General features: G+C 38.5%; 1 protein-coding gene across 3 annotated transcripts in view; it reads left to right on the top strand.

The window, feature by feature from the left end:
- LOC149169165 (callose synthase 3-like) overlaps positions 1 to 25193 on the top strand; it is a 425897-nt gene that overhangs the window by 115505 nt on the left and 285199 nt on the right. For all 3 annotated transcript variants that reach the window (XM_089428591.1, XM_089428590.1, XM_089428589.1), the window contains exons 10-12: positions 16006 to 16128; positions 16242 to 16318; positions 16419 to 16512. In XM_089428591.1, coding sequence (XP_089284717.1) covers positions 16006 to 16128; positions 16242 to 16318; positions 16419 to 16512 — 294 coding nt within the window. The remainder of the gene's footprint in view (positions 1 to 16005; positions 16129 to 16241; positions 16319 to 16418; positions 16513 to 25193) is intronic.

Here is a 25193-nt window from a genome sequence, read left to right as displayed (position 1 = left end):
GCCCGAAGCGCCCTCCGAAGCGCGGATCCGGGCCAACGCTTCATGAATTCCAGGAATCGTTTTAAAAAAAAGGAATCGCGCTTCAGAAATTTGGAATCGCGCTTCGGGGAGAGGTTCCGGAACGCTTCCGTACAGGACGCGATTCCGGCCTCGGATCCGGGGGGGGGGGGGCGATTCCTGCAACACTGGTATGGAATATGCAAGTACAAAGGAAGAGTTACCCTTTGTGGCATAATCTGAGACCTGTGGCCTGTAAGCCTGGTACAAAACCTTAATTCCCCTTGTTATGCGTTCTAACTTCCCACTCCTAGTTGCTCTTCTCAACTATGGAACAAAATACAATAACATAGAATGAAACCCTTGTGAAAATTCGTTGTCTTGAATTTTATTGTAGCAACTGATATTATTTCTTCTATTTGTTAAATTGATTAAACAAATTATTTGTAGTTTTCTATGGCAAATATTGAAACATATACACTGTAGCCTACACAAATAAAATTATGCGGAAAATAAATGCAAGGAAAAATACTAGCACATATGTAACCACAATGACACAGTTATTTTTGGACAATCGTCCCCAGAAAAACCCAATGTGGGAAAACCGGTGTAGCAGATGAGGGTTTCTTTTATTAATCTTCAACAATAATTTCTGTACAAGATACAGATAGCCAAAATAGAGGAAGAATCACTGAGAGAAATTTACTAATGAATTTCTCACACTCCACAACATTTTTTTGACCTCGAAGAGCACCTTCTGCCTTTTTGCTGGGTTCACTGCGTCACGCCTTGTGTAGTGACTGCGTAGTGCATGTGTCACTCCTTTGCGCTGATGAACTGCGTCCCTCCTCTATGCTGCCCCTTCCAGATTTTCCTTGCACTCTCAAGCTATTGATGATGCCCTCTCTCTCGCACTTGCATCTCACTCTTTGACTGGATTTTCTCTTGCCGAACTTCAGCCACTAAGAAAATAGATCTACTTGAGCAACCAAGTATCTATCCTGGTGTATCTTTCCATATACCCATTAACTTCTTCTTATAATCTTCTGTTGGAGTACCAACGGCGAAGATTAAATCATAATCGATGGCCCAGATTAATTCCCTGTCGATCCGTGTGAGTTTCTAGATGATTCTCACCACATCTTAATTAATATTGATTAATTAACCATATTCCCTAAGTTTAGACTTGGAAATAATTTAAAATTTTGGTTAATAATCTAATTAAGACACTTTTGGGTGGAATTTCCAGAAACGATTTATGGGTTTTGGAGAATATATATATTCTAGCCTCTCCACCAAATTTCGTGGCTAGAACACATCCGATGCTACAAAAACTAACACTCCCTCTTAGTGAAGAAAGTGTTCTAGCGCTGCAACCCACTGAAGCAACACTCTGTCTTTGCACCATCTCCTATCACGCTACTGATGTCTGGATACTGCTTGTGAAAATTCGAGAATCCCACCCGAATATACTACTGCAACAACTGATTAAACTTCTCCTATTTGTTAATTATTGAAACAAATTATTTCCAGTTTCCCACAGCAAATATCGAAGCTAACACACTGCAACCTTCACTTAATTAATTAATTTGCCCAAAACAAGAACAGAGCAAATAGAGAAAGATGCACAAGTGACACAGTATTTTTCGGACAATTGTCCCCAGAAAAACCCATTGCGGGAAAACCGGTGTAACAACTCTGAGGGTTTTATATTATTAAGTAGTAGTTTCTGAATATAACTCTGGATGCCCTTTTGGCAATCCAGTTACAGAGAAATAAATTGGCAGAAAAAATTAGTGAGATTACCTCACTCTACCCGAAAAGTCCTGGCTGTTGTAGCACTTGAACCAACTGTCCCCGGCTATCTCTGCGCTAGCCCTGTGTAGGCCCTGCGTCAGCCTCAAAAGGCTCTGCATTAGCCCAACTGGGAAACGTCTGCCCTCTGGAGTAGTTTCCAGCCCGCCCGACTCAGAAATCTCAGCTCCCCGACAGATTTCAGATTTTTGCACTGGAAGACTATGCTGCTTTTGCGTGAGTTCTTCTGGCTTTGCGTCAGCTTTGCGTGGGCCCTTCGAGCCCAGCATTAACCCCTCCTACGTCTGAGCTACCTCCTCCTGGTGTCTCTCTACCTCTCTGCCGCTGATATTGGGTCTTGGAGAAGATACTCCAACCCAACTACCCCTGCCCCTCACTGCAAAAGCTCACTATCGAAAATCTTTGAGCAGCTGCTTTGCTTCAGAAATTCGATTCTTTGAAGTCTCTCTGTGTGTTTTTCCAAGTGACCCTCAAGCCTCCTTAAATAATCTCCTCGTTGACATTCAATAGCCCAGATTAGAAGCTAATCAATGGCTAAGATCATTTCTGCTTGATCCTCATCTTCTTCTAGAAGTTACACTCACAGTTTATATTAATACCCTTTAATTATTTTAATTTCCTAAGTTTAGACTTAGGTTCCCATTAAAAATAAGTAATTATTTTAATAAAAATGTCTCCAGGTGGATTTTCCCAAAATGATTTCTGGGTATCGGAGAATGCATGTGTCTAAGCTTCCCTGCAAATTTTGAGACTTAGAACACATCTGATGCTACCAAAAATCAACACTCCCTCTTAGCATGGAATGTGCTCTAGCAATGCACCCTGTTGGAGCATCACTCTATTCTGTAACATCTCCCTCTGCGTTGCTGATGTTTGACACTCTGTCCACCAACCACTGCGCAAAGTATTGATGCTGACCTTGCCACTGTCAACACTGCATCCGTACTGCAACTCCCTCTGAAATTCTGCATCCGTGATGTTGTTGGCACTGCCACTACACTGCAAACTGTTCCTGCTACTCCATCATCAACGAAAAAACATCCCAAATTACTAAACTAACTGTGTTCAGTATCATACCATGTGAATGCTAAAGCCTGACTATTGCTAGTCTCTGCACTGACCCTCTGAATCTACTACGCTACTGCTGACCTCTGCTCTGTGCCATCTGCACTCAGCGTTTTAAGATTCGGTTAGCTCAGAATCGATTCGGCCGAGTTGGTTCGAGTCAAGGCCTCACCGGGTCGACTCGGCCAGTGAACCGGTTCGGTTGGCCCGGTTATTATCGAGCCGGCGGAGTTGTTAGACAACTCGGTCGGCTAGGTTATTATCGAGTCGTCCGAGTTGTTAGACAACTCAGCCGACTCATAATAACACGGCGGGCTCAGCCGAGTTTGAGCCTACTCGGCCGGGTTGGATGACATCGGCTCGTGAATTAAAAAACAACGATTTTTATTTTTATTTTTTTGCTTTTGGGGGACTCCAAAGTTTTCACGATGATACTTTAATGGTTTTTTGTCCCTAAATAAGTTTATCTCGCTTGATCTTGAGAGGTTTGTTTAGGTGGTATCACATATGTAGTAGAGATTCCTTAAGGGATAGCTTCATTCTTCTTCAAAACCTTCCAATAGGTTCTTTGCCCCTTTCTTAAAGCAAACCTAACTTTGTGGCCCTAACCTTGGCCCTCCAAAGATGAGCATCGAGCCTTGAGTTGATTCCACGTGATGCTACACCCTTTGACGAGCCTCCAAATACTAAAACACTAAACTTAAAAGCTTGGACGTTGGACTATTTGATGATATGCCCAAATGGACTGAAGATGCCCCCTGGCTGGCCTTGACCCTATTTTGGTGGATGGTGCCTTCTTCCAAAGCATAGATGAGGATGGTTATCATTGAGATGACATTTGAGGGCTAGCACATCCCTTTTTGATGCCAATGCTTACCCTTAGGGGTGCCATGTCACTCACATGCTTGAAAAGGGTGACATAGGGTCTCTCCTAGATGACATCATGGTGGAGGATGCACCTTTTGAAGATGTACACATGCACTTTGGGACTTTCTTAGAGTGAGGAACACTCTTGGACCCTTGTATTAGTTCCTTGATGACTTACAATCTGTTTTGGAGGATAACGCCATTTCTAGCCTCCTTGGTTATGTGTTTTTGTTTTGATCTCTATATCATCATCATGTATGTATTGGACAGTGCATTGGGTGCCATTTTGATATAATGGATATAGTCATGAGCCTACTTTGATCATATGTTGTCTTCTATCTATATTCTAATGCTGTGTGTTTGGAAACATGAATGAAAATCTTTAAAATTATGTTTTTTTACAAAACATTAAATATTTAATGTATTTTTTACAACGACCGAGTCATTGAAATCGAGCCGAACGAGTCGATATCGAGTCAGAGTTGGAGTCGGAGTCGACCCTCGGCCGAGTTGGAATCGGTGTCAGAGCTTTAAAACATTGATTCTACAGTGCTACCAACTCTGCTCTGCGTTGTTCAGTCTCTGGTGCTTCTAGTCACTGGAACTGTCTCTCTGACACTCCTTGGCACCATTCGACGCTAGTCCATCCTGCTATTTCTGATTTGCGCTCCCGTAGCAAGGAATTGATCCGAGAGGTGGGTTCCTCAAGGATCCTTCCCATCTGCACTCCTTTTGAACTACATCTCTAGATCACCCCACCTCCCTCCTGGAGATGTGGCTGTCATCTCTGCCAAAAAATGTCGAATTGCTCCCTCTCTCCTCTGCGTAACACTGGACTGGCCTACGCACTCCCTTCTGGAACTTGTAGATCTGCCCCTCTCCACTGTTGCTCAACTAGTGAGAATTCAGACTCCTTGGTTGGAAGTCCTCTGAGGAAGAATTCCCTCATTGTGCTTTTCTCTCTTCTAACATCTTTCTGCTTAGGAAAACAACCTGCAAAAAACTGCGTCCCACCAGCTCCTCACGTTGAGGTTTCAGCGCTGCTCCCTCTACCTCGACAAAACTCAATTTGGAAGCCCTTCTCTTCGTCGACTCACTCGGAGAGAGACTACCTCGAAATTTCTACCCTCTGGCTAGAACTGCACAAATCCTCTGGGGTTTCGAACTACTACCTACTTTAGCTTTTTTCGAACTCCCTCTTCTGCTCAGCGTTGGGTCTTTGGTACTGTTCTTTCTTGCTTCACCTGCAATGCTTTGATACCATGTGAAAATTCGAGAATCCCATCCAAATCTACTACTGCAACAACTGATTAAACTTCTCCTATTTGTTAATTACCGAAACAAATTATTTATTGTTTCCTACAACAAATATCAAAGCTAACAAACTGCAGCGTTCACTTAATTAACTAAGTTGCCCAAAACAAGAACAAAACAAATAGAGAAAGATGCACAAGTGAAACAAATTTTTTTGGACAATTGTCCCCGGTAAAACCCAATGCGGGAAAACCGGTGCAACAACTCTGAGGGTTTTATATTATTAAGCAGTAGTTTCTGAATACAACTCTGGATGCCCTTCTGGCAATCCAATTACAGAGAAATAAATTGACAGAAAAACTTAGTGAGATTACCTCACTCTACTCGGTAAGTCCCGGTTGTTCCGGCAACTGAACCAACTATCCCCGACTATCTCTACACTGGCTCTTCGTAGGCCCTGCATCAGCCTTAACAGTCTCTACATCAACCCAACTAGGAAATGTCTGCCCTCTAGAGCAGTTTCCAACCCTCCCGACTCAAAAATCTCAACTCGCCGACAGATTTAAGATTTCTGCACTGGAAGATTGTGCTGCTTCTGTGTGAGTCCTTCTAGCTCTGCATGGGCCCTTTTGGCCTAGCGTCAACCCCTCTTGGGTCTATGCTGCCTCCTCTTGGTGTCTCTCTGCCTCTCTGTTGTTGATCCTGGGTCCTGGAGAAGATACTCCAACCCAACTATCCCTGCCCCTCACTGCAAAAGCTCACTATCGAAAATCTCCTGGCAGCTCTGCTTTAGAAAATCGATTCTCTGAACTCTCTCTGTGTGTTTTTCCAAGTGACCCTCAAGCCTCCTTAAATAATCTCCTCATTGACATTAAATGACCCAGATTAGAAGCTAATCAATGACTAAGATCATTTCTGCTTGATCCTCATCTTCGTCTAGAAGTTACACCCACGGTTTATATTAATACCCTTTAATTATTTTAATTTCCTAAGTTTAGACTTAGGGTCACATTGAAAATAATTAATTATTTTATTAAAACTGTCTTCGGGTGGATTTTCCCAAAATGATTTCTGGGTATTGGAGAATGCATGTGTCTAAGTCTTCCTGCAATTTTTGAGACTTAGAGCACATCTGATGCTACCAAAAATCAACACTGCTTCCCACCAAATACTGCGCAGCTCTGATATGCGTTGCATCTGTGTTGTTGCTGGCCCTGCTGAACTGCTACCAACTACTGCATCTACACTGCAACTCCCTCTCAACTGCTGCTACTGAGAACCCATCAATTTCTGCTACTGAAACAGGTTCTCCACCATACCCATTTGTTCTTTGAATTGGAGGAACTTAACTCTCCCCAGAAATTTTGTGAGTATGTCAACGACCTAATTTCCTGTGGGGACATATTGTAGCTAGACTGCCCCACGTTGAAGACAATCTCTGATGAAATGACAACTGATATCAATGTCCTTCAACCTATCATGAAATATTGGATTCTCAGAGAGTTTTATACATTTCTGATTGTCACAGTAAACACTAGTTGCACACATTTTCTTCTTGAACAAGCTCACTAGCAGTTTCGTTAGCCATATGGCTTCGCACGTAGCTGTGATGGCTGCCATATATTCTGCTTCTGCTGAGCTCAGTGCTACGGATTTCTGCTTCCTGTTGCACCAAGAGACCATCCCAGATCCAACGTTGAAGCAGTATCCAGAGGTACTTTTCCTGTCCACTGAACTACTTGCCCAATTTGCGTCTGTGAATCTTATCAATCTGACATCATCTTCTCTAGTATATTTCAACCCGAGTCCAACTGTTCCATGCACATATATGAGAATGTGCCTAACTGCTGCCCAAAATACCCTTTTTGGTTCCACCATGAAATGACTAAGGGTATTGAGAGCGAAACAAATGTCTTGCCTAGTGTTGACCATATACATGAGTGACCCAATTAGTTGTCTGTACAAGGTGGGGTCGACTTCCTTGTCCCCTGATGCATCTATCTTTTTCTAGTTGGTAATCATGGGTGTTGCCATGGGTTTGCAATCCTGCATTTTGAATCTCTTCAGAATTTTTGTAGCATATCTCCCTTGCCCAAGGAATATCTCCCCATTCTTCTGCCATACTTCCAACCCTAGAAAATAGTGCATCAACCCCATATCCTTCATGTCGAATTCTGTTGCAAGGTTCCTTTTGCAGTCCTTTATGAGCCCCGATGATCCTGTCAAAAATAGATCATCTACATATAAAACCAGAATGAGAGGCTCATTCTCCACCATCAGATAGTAGAGATTGGGATCTGCATCACTCTTGATGAATCCCAACTGCTGCAAGTAACTGTCAATCCGACCGTACCATGCCCTGGGTGCCTGCTTGAGCCCATACAGGGCTTTCTTTAATCTGCATACATTAGTGCACTTCTCATGAGTTTTGAAGCCTTCAGGCTGCTCTATGTACAACTCTTCTTCTATCACCCCGTTCAAGAATGTTGTCTTGACGTCCATCTCGTGAATTTCCCATCCCATCTGTGTTGCTAGGGATAGGACGGATCTGATAGAGGTATATTTGGAAATTGGGGCGAAGGTCTCCTCATAGTCTATTCCTTCTTTCTGTGCATACCCCTTTGCCACGAACCTAGCCTTATACTTCTCTACATTGCCATCTGTAGTGTACTTGATCTTGTAGATCCATCTGGAACTCACAACTGATCTATCTTCTGGCCTAGGCACTATTGACCCTGCCGCCTACAACTACCTACAAGTTAATGAGAAAAGCCTTCAACCCCACAACATGTGGTTGGTGGCAGGGAACTCAGAGAAGGGGTTGTCAAACTAATCCCGACTCTCTCCATTTGAGCTATCTCCTAGGTTAGCTAAGGGGAGTGGTCCCTAATGAAAAGTTAGTTAAAAAGATGTGAGTTTCTAGGAGAATTGTTAGAGTTAAATAGATTATCTCTTTAAGATTTATAAGCAAAAACTAATATGAGCAATAACCATCATAAGATAAGCATGAAATACATAAACAACCAGTGCCTTCCAAGTATTTGCTCTTTAAAAAATGAAAATGTATTTTGCTTAAAATGAAGTGAAATGCTTTCAAATGGAAAGCCAAAATAACCCTGAAAAGTGAAACAATAAATTGTTAGCACAAGATATTATAAATGCTTTCAAGATGAATAAGTCTACAAATCAAAGCATGAAAACTATTTTGCTCAAAAGGATACAAAAATAACTCGAATGTTAGACCAAGATGACAAAATGCAATTAAGTTTGCAACCCAAGATAATAGTACTTGAAAGTGAAATCAACCATTCATGACAATATGCAATTAAACCAAAAGATAAGCCAATTTCCAAGTACAAGAAAATTAAACTTGTTGCAAAATTAAAAGGGATTACAATGCTTGCATCCAAAATGTCTCTTAAAATAAGATTTGCATGTGAGACTTTGAACCATCAAGATAGCAAGAAATTTAAGAACTTTTCAAACAAAGCAAATGTGATGGAATGAGTTCTTGGTTTATGTTGTTAATTAGTGCAAAGACAAAGTTACAATTGAACTCTAGTCCTTAGACCTCATTTTTGCCCAAATATTTGGATCTCACAATGAGGGGTCAATAGAAGTAGAGGGTCCCTAAACGTCTATTCAACCAATTTAAGTTGGAGGTAAGTTTTAGTGAGATTTGGGGCCTTCCTATACTAAAATGCTTAGATGAAGTGCAAATTTGTGTTAAATCCCCAAATTAAACTAATGCAAATGCAAATGCTTCAAAGAGAAATAGTTTGCAAAACTTGAGAGGCTAGAATGTAAATAAGATCATATGTGTTTGCACCATTAAATGGAAAATAAGCAAGTAAAATGGAATAGATTTGTTTAAAGCTACAATTGTTTCAAATAAATGATAGTGCTCCAATAGTTTTCATGACATATAGCATAAATTGACCAAGTAGTGAAACATATACTTGAAGAAATTATGAAACAATTAAAACTTGCCAAAGTATGAAGTGTTTACACATAAGATGAGATTTTCTCAAATTTACAATTTGGAAGCATATGCATGTGGGAATTTAAATACAAGATTAATAAAAATTTGCATGTGGAGTGAAATGTGTTGATTTTAAGCATACACAATATGAAATTAATAGCTAGAAAGCTAAGAAAAACTAAAAACAAGATTAGGCCACCCATAAGAATCCCTCCTCTAAATGAAGAAGGGGGATGCCATGGGAAAAATGTCAAGGTCCCTCCAACATTCTTTTTTTATCTTTTATTAGCACTTAAAGCGGGTAAAAATGTCTCTAAGAGGGCAACCTACAATACGAGAGAGATCTTTACAAGGATCGGACTCTAACAAAGCTAGACTCTCTCCCCAAAAATATAACAACAACAAACTTGAAGATGAAAAAAACTTTCCAAAAGAGATTTACAAGGTTCAAAAGGCCCATGGCCTAGATGAGTTTGCAACTCTCTCCCAAGTGCTTATGGCCTCCCTAGAAATCAGTGTTTGGATAGCGTGAGGGGGTCCTGCATACACACGAGTGAGTAGTTTTCCAAAGCTTTTTTTCAATCTCCTTGCTTCCCAATGGTCAAGCCTATGGGCTGCAAAACACAAAAAAATACCAATTGTCAGTGTGAAATTAGGAAAAATAAACCAAAACTAAACTTAGAATTTAATTTACAAAATACTTGCTCAAGTAATGGGAGTGAACCCCCATACTTGCCTGGCTTTAGAAATGACTCTTGAATAGGAGATATAACTTTGAAAGAACTAGAATCAAAGAAGTATTTTGAATTTTGAATGAATGATCAAGTAGCTATAGACTAAGAAAACTCCCTTTGCTCTTTGTTGGATGGAAAACTTGGAGCAAAAAAATGGCTGAGTTTTGGATCACTGTGACTTTAGGAGTAAGTTGCTCTAATTGAGACTTCTCCCACTTCAGATGGATTCCTGCACACAATATAAAAGATCTTTCCTACACACTTGAACATGTATTAGTTTGCACAAGATTAGAGCAATATAATGAATAAGATAAACCAAACATTCCTCTTAAAATGAATCTGCTAGCTTATCCCTATAATACTACTCTAAATCAATGATATGTGCAAGATAGCTTGCACACATCAATCCAAACAAGATAACAAATATAAACTAATATTAATTCAACATGCGAAAGAAATTAAGCATAATAGAAGTAGTATGAAAGGACATCACCTCATAACGTGAAGAGAACACCAGCCAGATAGCCCCAAAGTCTTGATTGTATTAAGAAAGTATGCAAGTACAAAATGGTAGAGTTTCCTCAAGCCCAATAGCTTATTACATGATACAAAGATGAGAGCCAAAGCTCATTTAAATAGAACTATGGGAGCCGATCCCAATGTGAGTGCAAGTGACAAGTGTGGAATGAAGATAATCCCAATGATAAAAACGAATTTGTACAAGTGGCTGTTATGACTGATGTGCATATCTCCATGTGTGAAATCAAATTGATGTAGGTGACTGTTAGCACATGTTCTCTAACTGTTGTGAATTTCTGTAGGTGTCATCTTCATAAATCAACATAGATATCCTTGGATGCCAAGTGCTTTGAGAGTAGGAGTGGTAGGGATACAAACTATCATCAAATCTCCATCAAAATCCAAGGCAATGACACCTCTCCAACTGCACCAACAAACTGCCCATCGAACATTTTCAAATCTGCTGTGTGCATTCCTTGATTGTCGGTGTATAACTTTTGTTTGGCTGGCAGTGGAGAAGGAGCACCAATGCATGAGTTTAAGTGGGAGACAAACTCCAATCAGAACTGCAGTAATAACTGACATCTAATCCATAAAATCCATTCCCACAATATGCCAAAATGTGTTGCGTATTAGTTGTAGGAACTGCTGCGTGGAGATGGAGTTAAGCTGTTGCATTGACACTTTGATTGAGCCAGCGTGTAATCTGATTTGGCATATGAGTATTTGCTGTAGGTGACTTTTAGCTAGCAGCGTGGAGGCTAAGTGAAGTTTTAATGTGTAGACAGTCCTCACAAAAACTTGAGTTAACCTCACTTAATATTCCATCAAAGCCTACGCTGATTTCTTTTTGCTTCGTGGAGATATCTTTGTCCAACGTGGATAGTCCTTTGCTGTACGTGGAAGCTTCTTTTATCATGTGCCTTTTATCAAACTAATGCGTAGACCATAGTTATGTGGGGTCTCTCTAATTTCTTTTAAATTTTTCACCTTAAGGCTTAGACTTTAGTAACGTTTGATTTGAATTAAATTAAAGTTACTTTAATCATTTTGCTTGTACTTACTTCTCATGAGCTCAATGTGGGCCCCACATAATTGCCACATCATATTTGAATTTCATTTGGAACTGCCATGTCATTTGGTTGACTTTCTTTGAATTTGCAAAAATTTAGAAAATTTTCCACTTATTGAATTATTTGAATTTTTTTCTCATTTTTTTGCCACTGTCACTAGGAAAATCAACTTTTGAGGGACTATAAGTCATTTTTTGACCCTCAAAGTGGGTCCTAAGATAATGATGGGCTTCTGAGGATGAATTTCGAGTAGTCATACGCCCCAGACATTTTCTAAGGCAATTTTTTTACATTATTATATAGAAATTAATTAAAAAATCTCGTTTTGCTGGAAATTTTTAATTATTAAAAAATCCTACTTAGACCTAGCCAAATTCCACGAAACTTTTTGTGTGATCTAGTATGGTAATATACATTGACTCTAGACACTAATATGTGTTAGGGGATCAACTTCCAAACCGTCACCCCGGCTTTGCGGTAAAAAGTGAGTGAAAAAACTTAGAAAATTATCCGCCTCTGAAAAATAAGGGATAATTAATCAGATAAAAAAACACTCCAAAGTGTACTCATTTGTTGATCGAGTCCCAACATCCTAGGCCTGTTACATACTAAAAAACTCATCATTACTAGTATCACTTATTACAATTCCCCATAGGGTGTGGGATTTGGGTACAAGAAAGATGATGAAAAGATAGAAGTAGAGCTATTGATTGATGATTTATGATGGTACAACTGTCCTTTGGATCATTCTTAAGCGTGGAGTCTTCATATAATCATCAGGTGCCACTCTAGTGGTCAACAGACACCACCTCCCAGACATCATTTGTCATGATAGAACTATACTCTTCTACCATGGCATCCACCCACACCTGATGTTGTGCGACTTTCTGAAAACTGGAGTGTTCTGCAACCTGAGCCACTAAGGCCTAGTATCTATCAGGCTGCCTCGCTACCTCTTGTCAGTTCTAGGAGCTCTGACAAACTCTTCTGCGTCCTTCAAGGTCTGATGCACTTCCCTACTGGTCCTACCACTGGTGATGGGAGGTTCAATCTGTTCCTCCACCTGTTCTTGTTGCTCTGTTTGCTAAGAACTTCCTGGATCTCCTACTACTAGGAGATGCTGGTACTAGTCACTGTACTTGAATCCTGTGATTGTCCCCCTGCTTGTTCTACCTGCAGTCCCTGCTGCTGCTGGACTAATAGAACATCTGATGACTGATCTCCTACAGGCATCTCTTGAGATCTTTTGAAAGCTCTGTCTTCCATGAAGTTTACATCTCACCTCACTACAATCTTCCTGCTGCTAGGAATGTAGATTCTGTATGCCTTTGAGGTCTCGCTATATCCTACGAGATACCCCTTTTCTGCAGTCTAATCCAACTTACTGCGCTTTTCATCTGGAATGTGACAATAGGCCACACTCCCGAATATCCTCAAATGACTTACCTCAGGTTTCTTCCTGGTGAAGACTCCCTCTGGCGTTTTCTTCCCCAAAGCTCTGTGAGGTGTCCTGTTTTGAATGTACACCATTATGTTGCATACCTCTGCCCATAGAAATATAGGCAAATCCTGATCATACAAGATGGCCTTTGCTGCCCCGACTATAGTTTTGTTCTTCCGTTCTGCTACTCCATTCTGTTGTGGATTGTAGGGAGTTGTCCACTCTCTTTTGATACCTTCGCTTGCGTAGAAATATGTGAAGTCCTTATCTGTGTATTCTCCACCATTATCTGAATGTAGTACCTTGATTTTTTTCCCTATCATGTTTTCTACGAGATCTTTGAACTCTCAAAACCGATCAAAGACCTCATCCTTGGTCTTTAAGAAGTAGATCCAGGTTTTTCTGGAATGGTTATCAATAAAGGTGACAAAATACTTGCTACCACTAAGAGCTCTGGTGGACATAGGGTCGCAAATATCTGAGTGTATCAATTCCAACACGCCATTGGCTCTTCTGTCACTTCTGGGAAATGTTGCTTTTGCGTACTTCCCAAGTACACATCCCCGGCATAGATCATCGTGCTCGGTGCTGAGAGCTGGAACTCCTGTTACAGTCTCTCTGAGCATCCTAAGTGCTCCATGGTGCAAGTGTCCCATCCTCCTATGCCATAATTCATTCAACTCCTTCCTACTGCTATTATCAGTGCCTATCAGTGCTATTGGAGAATCGATTTGCAATCTATATAGCCTGTTGCTTCGAGCTCCAATCCATTTCACCTTCTTCCAGCTGGGATGCTTGACATAAACTTTCTTTCCCACAAAGTATACATCGTACCCCTTGTCTTGCAATTGGGATACTGAAATTAGGTTCATACCTAATCCTGGCACATGCAGTATATTAGTGGCGCTAGTGGTAGTTCCTGCGTTCGTCTGAAAATCTATGGTGCCTCTCCCTACTGTAATACACTTAGTTCTGCTGCCCATAGTGATCTAGAAGTCCATTTGCTCACCTTGATATCTCGAAAAATATTCCCTTACTCCAACCATGTGAGCTGAAGCTCCACTATCAATATACTAGACACCAGTTGATGTCGATCCTGACAAACACGCAAACTCATCTTCCGATCTGGAAGATAATTCTAAGTCTTTTTGATTATCCATAATTTCCTGTGCTATTTTTCCTTCCCAACGCTGAATTTTCGGTTGTGAAATACATGTCGTGCTTTGTGTGGAAACTGTTGTGCTGCTCCCTCTACTTAAATGTCAATTCAGAAAATTTTATTCTCTGTCGACTCACTCAAAGAATTAATTTTCCACAAAAATTTTCTCGCCTAGCCAATGGACTGAGCAACCTCTCTGGGGTTTCGAACTATTGCCTATGCAGTGTTTTCGAAATTCTTCTTCTGACTACAACCAAGCTCTTCCTGTTTTCCCGGTGCTCTGATACCATGTGAAAATTCGTTGTCTTGAATTTTACTGTAACAATTGATATTATTTCTTCTATTTGTTAAATTGATTAAACAAACTATTTGCAGCTTTCTATGGAAAATATTGAAACATATACATTGCAGCATACACAAATAAAATTCTGTGGAAAATAAATGCAAGGAAAAAAACTAGCACATATAGAACCACAATGACAATTATCTTTGGACAATCGTTCTTGGAAAAACCCAATGTGGGAAAACCGGTGCAACAAATGAGGGTTTCTTTGATTAATCTTCAACAATAATTTATGTACAAGATACAGATAACCAAAATAGAGGAAGAATCACTGAGAGAAATTTACTGATAAATTTCTCACACTCCACAACATTTTTCTGACCCCGAAGAGGGCCTTCTGTCTTTTCGTTGGCCCCACTGCTTCACCCGCTGCACAGTGATTGCGTAGTGCCTGCATCACTCCTCTGTGCTGCCTCTTCCAGATTTTCCCTACCCTCTAATACTATCGCTGATGCCCTCTCTCCCACCTGCAACTCACTCTCTGATTCGATTTTCTCTTGCCGAACTTCAGCCATTGAGAAAATTGATCTGCTTGAGCAACTGAGTATCTACCCTGGTGTATTTTTCCATCTACCCATCGACTTCTTCTTATAGTCTTCTGTTGGAGTACCAATGGCCAAGATTAAATCATAATTGATGGCCAGGTTGATTCCCTATTGATCCGTGTGAGTTTATAGATGATCCTTACCACATCTTAATTAATACTGATTAATTAACCATATTCCCTAAGTTTAGACTTAAGAAATAATTTTAAAAATTGGTTAATAATTTAATTAAGACACTTTTGGGTGGAATTTTTAGAAACAATTTTTGGATTTTGGAGAATACATGTATTCTAACCTCTCTACCAAATTTCATGGCTAAAACACATCTGATGCTACAAAAACTAACAACCCCTACTCATCCTAGTAGTCCGATATTTAACATAGCCCAATAACATACTAGGGGTAAGGTTTGACTCCCTTGACCCTCAACTAGAATTATTGTTTTGGACCTTCTCAAACCTCTCAATATTCAATTTTATTTTTTTAAATCAATTCCCTTGAGATGCACCATAAATCCATTCCTCACAACGCATGATAAGGAAGGTTTCAGATGTTGCTCATTCTCAAATAATTAATAGCTACCATATACAATCAACCACAAAATGGGTTTCACAAACTTCTAAATTCTAATTATTGCAACCAAAACATATATGTCAACAAACACAAAATGTTATATAAATTACATCTTAAACATCATAAGTTCCTGCATAGCTAAAAATGGTATGACCAGTTTCCTTGTCACGATGAACTTGTGCTGAAAACACCACACACTGCATCTGCCCATCCCTATAAAAAAAAGTCCTGTCATCTGTTATCCATCACCTATGGTGGATTAAACCAATTCTATTTGAAAAGTTTCGATCTTAATGATTCCTTAGATTACTTACATGTTAAAATCGATGTAGATATGATGGTCTCTCCATGCGTATCGGATGGGAACAAAGGCACGATTTGCTATCTTGGGGAAGCTCACAATATTGTGGCCAGCATACAAATAGTTGTTTACTCCTTTTATCCATTTTCAACGGAATATTCTAGCAAATATAGCAGATAGACAATCCTAGCAATTCTACTGTTTTATCTTGATTGACAACATCGTCAATATATATTCTATCGGAACTACATATGCTTGTTCAAGTTCTCTTGTTCTGCCTCAGCTATTCAAGTTCTTATACGACTTTCACTGTAACCCTGACTTTGGATTTTTGCAGATGGCATATGAACTCTATGCGATATTACGTGACAATGTGAGCTTTGTGCCTGAGGAAAATACAAGGCCAGAAGAATTCTTCCTTGAAAAAGTTGTGACTCCTATCTATGAGGTTATTTCAAAGGTACTTAGCATCTACTTTTACTTTTACATACTCTTGATTATATATGTTCCCTATAATGATGTGCAGTGATACATATATCTTGACATTGAGGGCTATTTGTCTTACCTGTATAGGAAGTCAAGAAAAATATAAAGGGGACAGCCAAACACTCGCAGTGGAGGAACTATGATGATCTTAACGAATTTTTCTGGTATGGCAGATATGTTGCAGCATGCTAGCTAGAATTAATATACTTGCAAGCTTGGCTATAATTGAATCCTATGCTAAAGAATGACTATCTTCACTAACAGGTCAATCGAATGTTTCCGCCTAGGCTGGCCAATGCTTGCAGATGCAGATTTCTTTAACGTACCAGAAACGAGTGAAAAACATCCATCCATGAAGGTAGCAACATTCGGCAATATCTTGTATATTCAAGACCAATATCTTCGAGTAATATTGTACTGGAAATAGCATAAGATTCTTAACAACAATTGAGTAATAACGCTCCCCTAAGATGAAATCATAACACTGGTACATGGAAAAATTGGTCGATCTGTTGGAATATGGTCTCTTTATTTTGAGTTGAGAACTGGAGGACAAGAAAACCATAATACAAGTTACAACATAATATAGTTGGAGGATATTTTTCTGGGCTAAGGAGCAAGATTGTGTCCAAGCGAAACTTGTGCTAGTAGGAAATTTGTTGCTTGCATAGCTTTTTGTTTGTTTGTAAACCCTTATTTCTCTAAGTTAGTCCTTCCTCTATTATATAACAATAACAACAAAGAAATAATCCCTTTTGTTCTCAAAACAACTTCACTTCACACCGAACCATTACGTTAGTCACATTATGTTTCTTGGTAAATCTCCTTTATTTGTATGACCAGTCTCTGTCCCATCTCTCTATACCAAATTCATTGCCGCTTGGTCTCTCTGCATCTCATAACCACATTTTATTTTATATTCAAGATAAGTAGGCTAGCATGCAATTCAGCCCCTTGGGAGTTTTTGGATAAATTGGTGATGCAATGCAGGAGCATTGAGAGCATGGTTATGGGTAAGCCAAAAACTTAGGATGATGATGATGTAGGGGTATAAAAGGTATAGGCATGAAGACTTGTTTATGGAAGAATGGCTAATGAACTATGTATGACAAAGACTTTCGTAGAGAACTAATAGATACAACCACTGATGACCCATGTATCCCAGTGGATGGCTACTAGTTTATATGGACTTCAACCATGCTTATATTTTTCAGCTGCAAGTGAAGAAGATTAAGGATGATGGAGGAAAAAAACCAAATATTATAGAATGTTGAAGATGTGAGGAAAGAAGAAGGCAAAGGGACCAGTTCAAAAGACAAGGATAAATGATTGGATCACAAGTAGTCATTGAGGGGGAACATGAAGAAATAGCTCCTACTTATGATCATGAATAATGTCTAAATGATATGATGCCTTTTGTAATAATGTAGATTAATTATAGAAGTCTGAGTATGAATTAGAGTTAAAGAGAATGAGAGATATTAAGGATGAAGATTTATTGAGAAATTGATGGAGAGATTCATGGAGATATTGTGGAGATAGTTGTAGAGATGACTTGAATGAAATTTCCAATTATAATGTATTTGTCATGGTCACCTATTATTATATAAAGGGACCATTTGTACACTAAAAAAGTAATACACGTGAATGTTTTATTCATATAATTTCCCTTTTTAAAGATTTTGGAACATACATTTCTTAATATCCCTTGCTTTAAGCCAAGATCTTTAAGAGAAATCACATATAAATATTAGGGTCGATGCGTTTCGAACCCCTATTGAGATTGTGTTTCGAACCCCTATCGAGATTCATCATCATGACATGGTTGGAGAGCAAGAACAACCGATCACTCATATATATCTTAGAGATGTAACAGTGAATATTTAACGGTAAAAAGGAAATTAATATAAAAACTAAAAAGAAATTTTAAGGTGTCAAAATAAATAATTAATTAAGCAATTCATTTAAAAAGTTATTTATAAATTTAATCTTTATTTATTTATTTATTTTTTCTTCCAAAATTATTATAAGACTTTGACAATATATAATAGAGTACGATTCAACTATATTATGTATTGTCAAAGTCTTATAATAATTTTGGAAAAAAATACAAGTTAAATAAATAAAGAATAAATTTATAAATAACTTTTTAAATGAATTTCTTATTTAATTATTTATTTTGACCTCTTAACGTTTTTTTTTAGTTTTTATATTAATTTCTTTTTTGACTGTTAAATATTTACGGTTTCATCTCTAAGATATATATCAGTGATTTGTTGATCTTGCTCTCCAACCATGTCATGATGATGAACCTCGACAGGGTTTTGAAACATGTCGACCCTAATGTTTATATGTGATTTCTCCAAAAGATCTTGGCTTAAATCATGAATCACAAAAGCATCCAATTTGAGATCCCTTGCTTTACTTAAAGTAGTCTGCATATAGGTATGTGTTTATTTTGTCACTGCCCACTTTGATACATTATGATGCTACTTGGCACATTTGGATAGCTTGAGTGAGTGTATTGTAATATCCTCATTTTTTGTTTCCCTTACAATGCAATTAGGATGGATTTCCAGGGTTTGTGTTAGCTAGGTCACATGAGCGAGATTACGTCATTGGTGGGTCTGTAGGGTCTTAGAGGAGTTTTATGGGGTCTGAGAAGGTTCGCTTGTTGTATTTCATCATTGGGGTCAGTTCCACACAATTTGTTCTTGGTTGTGTTGTATTCCGACGATTCCTGTAAAACAAGGTTAATATTGAGCATATTTTAATTATATACACTCCAAGTATTATTTGGAGCAAATTATTTGGTGAGACAACTTAATGTAATAGTTCACTGGAACCGGGATGAAGAGATCTACAAGATGGAATGGTGAAAAGTGACTTTTAGTGGCAGGGGAAAGCACGGAGGCAGATTAATCATTTTATGGGATTAAAAATGACTTTAATTTGTCACTTTACTAAATAAAAGAGGAGAAAGTGACTTCAAATAAAATGACGTAGTCTAACTTATAGACGAAATAGACTTTCATTGGAATCCGAAAAAACAATTTCATGAAAGAATTTAATTTTTTGTTGTTGAAGATGCATTTTTGAATGCATGAATGGATTTAGAGCCTTAGAAAACCCCATGGGGTACTAGAATTCTACAAATTAAACTATTTAAACTCATTTTTTAAAAATTTTGTAGGATTTCAATTAAAATTAACCAGAAAAATGTAAAAAAAAGCCATTTCATCTATAAGTTAGACTATGCCAAATAAACTAAAAGATCAATTAAATAAAATAAAAGAGAAGTTTCTAAAATGGAAATAAAATAATAAAATTAAAATGCTTCTAAAAGGTGAAGAGAGATCCATCACATCTATAAAACGAGCGGAAACTAACCTTTTGGATCATGCAGATTTAATCCTTTGTCTTTATGAAGATTGGGGAAGTTGTCTTCAGAAATTCATTCATTGTGTTGGGGATGAAAGCCCTTGGTTACCTTGGAGATTGGACGGAAAACCATCTCTATCAATCCCTTATCATTTCCAGTTTTAGTTTTGGAAGCCAGATTCAACATTGTAGCGGATATTCTGAAGGGCGTCACCGCAGTTATTTTCTATTTTCTATTGAGAGTTTTGTACGTGATTTGCCTCAATAAATAAAACAAAGCTGTCCGTTATCATTTCTCGTGTTATTTGTAATTGCAGCATTTCTGGGTTTTATAATGCCAGATTTATTTATTGTGCTGCTACTTTCATGGTGCAAGTGTGCAATTTGATTGGTTTTAAAGAAGACAATTTATGGCGTAATTTTTTAAGCACAATTCCAGAAAATTTGTCCAAAATTAATTTTCGGGACATCACAGGTATAAAGTATGCCCAACAACAAGTCTATACCATGTGACAGAAAGACCCCAATTCATTGCCATTTGATGTTCATTCTCGTTTCCTGTCATTTTCTAATGCAAAGAAAACTCAGATGGTCCAGCTAGATGATCTTGGATCCACCAATGCAACATTTCTATCCTCTTTCGTACTCATAGTGAATAAAGTGAAAATAATCAGCAACTCGTATGACACCTTTCATACTACCGTGTATCGCCTTTCATATTAGCAACTTGCTTGGTGCTTTACATCATCGCAATCCATGCAGTGCCGTCATATTTTGTCAACTTTGTACAACGATCTTCATATCATATTGTCAACTATTATAACTCTCTTCATAATTTTTATAATTGGCAACTTTGTACAACGATCTTCATATTGTCAACTCTTATAACTCTCTTCATAATTTTTATAACTTCAGATCCATACAGAGCAGTCCCAATGCAAGTTTACAATCAACATCTATAAGGATATAATTAAAGCTCACGATGATGTAATTGGAGATTGTTTATGTGTGCACGCGTGAATTAGATGAGATTTATAATACAAATGCTTTTCAATTTTTTCATTGCATTTTTCAGTTTTTTGTATTTTTTTTATAAAGTATCAAGTAATATTTGAGTTTAAAAATCAAGTTAATGTAGTACACCTGGGTTAAGTTAATTTTATAGTAAGATGACTATTTTTTATCACATATTTGATTAGAATTTAATAAAAAATTTACGTATTATCAAATACCCACCGTAATATAAATTTCATGTATAGGAAAACAATATCTCAAAAATTTTGTCAATTTTTATATTGATTTACATCTCCAAGAAATTCATCAAGGTTTTGAATTAATTGGAATTCTGACTTACTGTGTCACCAAATTTTAACAACCAAAAGACGTTTATTATAAAATTAATAAACAACATAGTGTATGTGTAACATGGTGAACACACAAGAAAATTGTTAATATGTAATATTTTTCAAAAGTCCACGGGATTTATTATAGTTGTGATTAAAATAGTTGTTATTACGGAGAAAAGCATCTTAAATAAGGAGAGTGAAGTGTTATGATGACGTGGAAATGACTGCCACATGATCTATGTATTTCTGTCCTCCTGCACATTTCATTAGGTTGACCATTTTTAAGAGTGGAGCAGCTTACTTAAGTGTGCATGGTCTTTGCCATATATGAACATGTAGATTGTCTTTTTATATGCAGTTCAACTAACATATAATAACTTAGAAGTGATATAAAACATGGTTGCCTTTAATAAGAAGGCTATTTTTTTGCGAAGGTAGATCACTTATATTACCTTCAAAAAGATTGATACATAGTAATTCTCTGTTATTGGTTTGCCGCTTGAGAAACCAAACTAGTAGCATAGGTTCAAAGTTTTAAAATTGTTGATTTTGTGTGTTATTCGATAAACAATCAAAATGAAACTGCTACTAGCAAAGAAATTAACCTCTAGACTAATAAACATGCTTATAACATTAACATCAAAGAGATGCTTTTTCAAGAGTCTGGCTTGCTTGGACTTCCTGCTGCTGGAGAGTCCACCTATACCTGTGGCTGAGGTTCATTGTCATTCAGATGATAAGAAATCAAGATTTGTCAGGTTCTTGACAAGGACTGAGACCTTTTTATTGAGCTTTTCAACATTATCCATCAATTCTGCCATGCATATGACCAATTCTTGTTGAGTATCAGCTATGTTAGTTAAGACTCTTCCCATGAGTTCCTTGATGTGCCATTAGAGATTTATGGATTTCATATAGAATGTTGTCCTTTCTCTGGTGGAGTTCCCCACCTCAAGAATCTAACCCCTAGTGTCTTGTTCAACATGTCTATTGGGAATGAAGTGCTTGGACTGTCTGACTTATTCCTCTACATCAGAGATGGCCCTTTCGACTGTTGTAGGGATGATATCCTTGTAGCGCTCCATAGTTGCAAGTTCAACGACCTGGGCCCAAGTTGTTGATTTTGCCTTGGCAATTTAGAATCATGTCTATGTTTAAAACAAGATCACAAACACACTAAAATGCCACAACACCAAGCACTTTGCATAGCAGAAAATGTACAACAATGAATCAATGAAGTACACAATAGATCACAAACCCAAAACTTGTTTGTATTACAACTTTATTACAACAAACATAGGGCTCCCGTACTAGGGATCATGGCCCTTATAATTATCCCTGATACAAGAAAACTAGGGCTTGATGTCAACAACACATAATAATCAATCTTGCCCAAAAACAAGAATAACTTGACTTACTTGCTGAAGAAATGCTTACACCAACCCTTTCAGTTCACTTGTTTTGAACACTTGACAGGTCCTTTGCCACCTATACTTCTAGAGAATATACTACTCTAATACCTCTGCCCTAGCTGCTTACAAGGAAGTTTGCATCTTCAGATTCTCTTGCATGATCAGTTCCAACACTCTGCCTTCTTTTAGTGATCTAAGCTGCTCCAAAGACTCTCATCATAGGCCCAATAAGTCTGCCGTCTAACAACAACTCAATTGCTCCAAAATCACTGCACTTAGGGTCTTCAACAGTTTGCCTTCTAATAGTCCCCTAGCTTCTCCAAGGGTTATCGTACTTAGGGCACGAAAGTCAGCCTTCACACAGTCCCTTTGTTCCATCAAAGTGGTTGTTCATAGGCTACCAAAACACTATCCTAACACACCATAGTAGGACAAACCTTAACACATCACTTCAACACCCAAACTCCAACATATCAACTCGTCTTCCTTCATCTTATGAAAACCCTACTCTGTGTCCCAATTTTCCACTCTTCCTACTGCAATCTGAGGCAAGTTTTGACCGCTTTTACCCATTGAAACTCCTCCACAATACTCCTAAGGTTTGCATTCCTATCACAGAGACAAATCATAGCAAAACATCATCTTCTTAGGGTCTCGACCCTCTCCTTCATGCACAAAATACTAGACCACATAAGACAAATCTTTGGATGGATGTACATCCATAGAATAAACCCTAACTAGGGCACAAAACACAAAGCAACGACCTCAGAACCTTGCACAACAGACCTTCTTAAGGGCACGCAAATCACAGAGATAGATGTCCTATGCCTGGGAAAATTCGACCTTGACCATACATGCTCCAACTTCGTCCTTCCTTAAAGCCCGCAACTCATTGAGGTAACTCACACTCTTCTTGGGTAGATATCACTTGATATTTGATGCTATGCTTGATGATTGGACCTCCACTTAGGCCTCTCCTATTTATATCTTCTCTAATCATTGTCTTAGGGGCTCCAACATCATTTATACACCTCCTCATCAATAATTAGATTAAACAATTATTTCTTTTGGATCTTTAGCCCACAGCTTTGGATACAAAGGCCACCACTTGGGTACATTGCCCACAAATCCACTTTTTTGTGGGTCAACTCCTCACAAACCCAGCACCCTAGGGGTTGTGGGAGTACCTCAAAAGCTACGCATTTCAACACTCCCTCTTAGTGAGGGAGGTACTTCCACTACTCGAAAGTAACTCGTCAGCAACACTAGCCCAATCTCTGGTGTCCACCACTGCATCATACCTTGTAGAATGAACAACACTATCCTGAGTAGTGTCCCTGCCACCACAAGCCTCACACTTCTTCTTCCCTATTCAGGCATTCAACGTTTCTTTCTTGCCTGCAAAATTCTCCTTACTCCCCACTGACCATGCACTCTTCTTGGGTTGCGGATTCCCCCCTGAACCTGCAAACTCTTGCTTGAACTTGACTCCCTAAGAGTCTCGGGAACTTGCTTCTTCCCTTGATCTATAGTTTTGCCGGTCAACCAATATAGACCATGCTCCATAACTCCAATGATAGTTCCAGGTTAAAGCCTATGGGCCCGAGCATTGCTTTCCCATCCCGGGATATCACCTCAAACGCTTTCGCCTCGATCACTGAGACAGACAAAACACACTTCCTGTGTGATGTTCCTTTTTATGGTGTTCCTTATGGATGGACTTTCAGGGTTGGAGGTAGACCGGTCACAGGTGCAGGTTTGCTTCATTAGTGAACCTAGGGGCTTTTGGAGATGTTTCATGGGGTTTTGAGGATTTTCTACGGGATCCGATGGCATTCGCTTGGCATATTCCATCAATTGCACTACTTGCCTTTCGTTCCATTGCATTTCGACAACTTTTGAGAAACATGGTTATTATTGGGCCTAACTCAATTGATTACGCTTAAGGTCGCATTCCAAGAGGAATACTTGGCGGAACCCCTTAGTGTAATAGCTCGTTGGAACCAAAACGAGAAGATCTACAAGATGGGATGATTAAAAGTGACTTGTATTGACCCGAGGAGGTGGAGTGGCCAATTTACCATTTTCCCACATTAAAAAATATATTTTAATTGAAATAAAAAGAGGGAAATGTGCTCAATAATTAAAATAATAATAAAATAGGAGGTTCTAGAGGGGTTCATCATATTTATAAAAGAGGAGGAGGAGGCCATTGGGGAACATCTTGGATTGTTGATATTTTCTATTGATGAGGTTTGGAGAACCTAGTTCCCAACTTCTCTAGCAACAAGACGGAAACCCTTGGGTATGTTGTTGAGTGTTGGATGAAAACCCAACTCTCATTGAGGAGACTTCATCTAGGAGTTTCATAGCATTCAGGGATATTGGAGTGAGGATCATTCAGGTCCTCGATTGGTGCTTCATCGTCTTCAGTTGATTCAATGGCAGTTGTTGTTGGAGGGAGAGTGTAGTCGTTGTGGAGTTTTGAGAGGTCAGGATCAACGTAGCAGAAAAATATTTGGAGGTCCACTCAACTATCATCTTTCCTATTTTGTCTCAGATATTTCCAGTTGTACTCTGCATGCTATATTATAATAAATGAAGTTGAGTCATTCCTTGTGCTGCATTTTCTGATGTTATTTGAGTTTCTGGGTTTACTTCTGCAAATTGTCAATGTATTTGCTGTGCTTATATAATTTCTGGGTTCCTATTTACTGGTGCATTTTAGAGTAATTTCGTGGGTTTTTGGCGAAAATGTCAGCATAAAATTTTATAAAAAAAATTATCAGAAAAATAGCACAAAATTTCCGAAAGGGATATTACAACCTGAGCTCTGGTAACCACAATACATCTTGAACTCGTAACAACTCACCTGACTCCATCCTGAATGGCACAACACT

This window comes from Pinus tabuliformis, chromosome 4_2 (assembly GCF_031772625.1).
Source record: "Pinus tabuliformis cultivar Carrire ecotype Pingquan chromosome 4_2, CPIR1, whole genome shotgun sequence".
Lineage (NCBI taxonomy): Eukaryota > Viridiplantae > Streptophyta > Pinopsida > Pinales > Pinaceae > Pinus > Pinus tabuliformis.
Note: the sequence above shows the minus strand (reverse complement) of the source record. Positions and strands in the feature narration are given on the sequence as shown.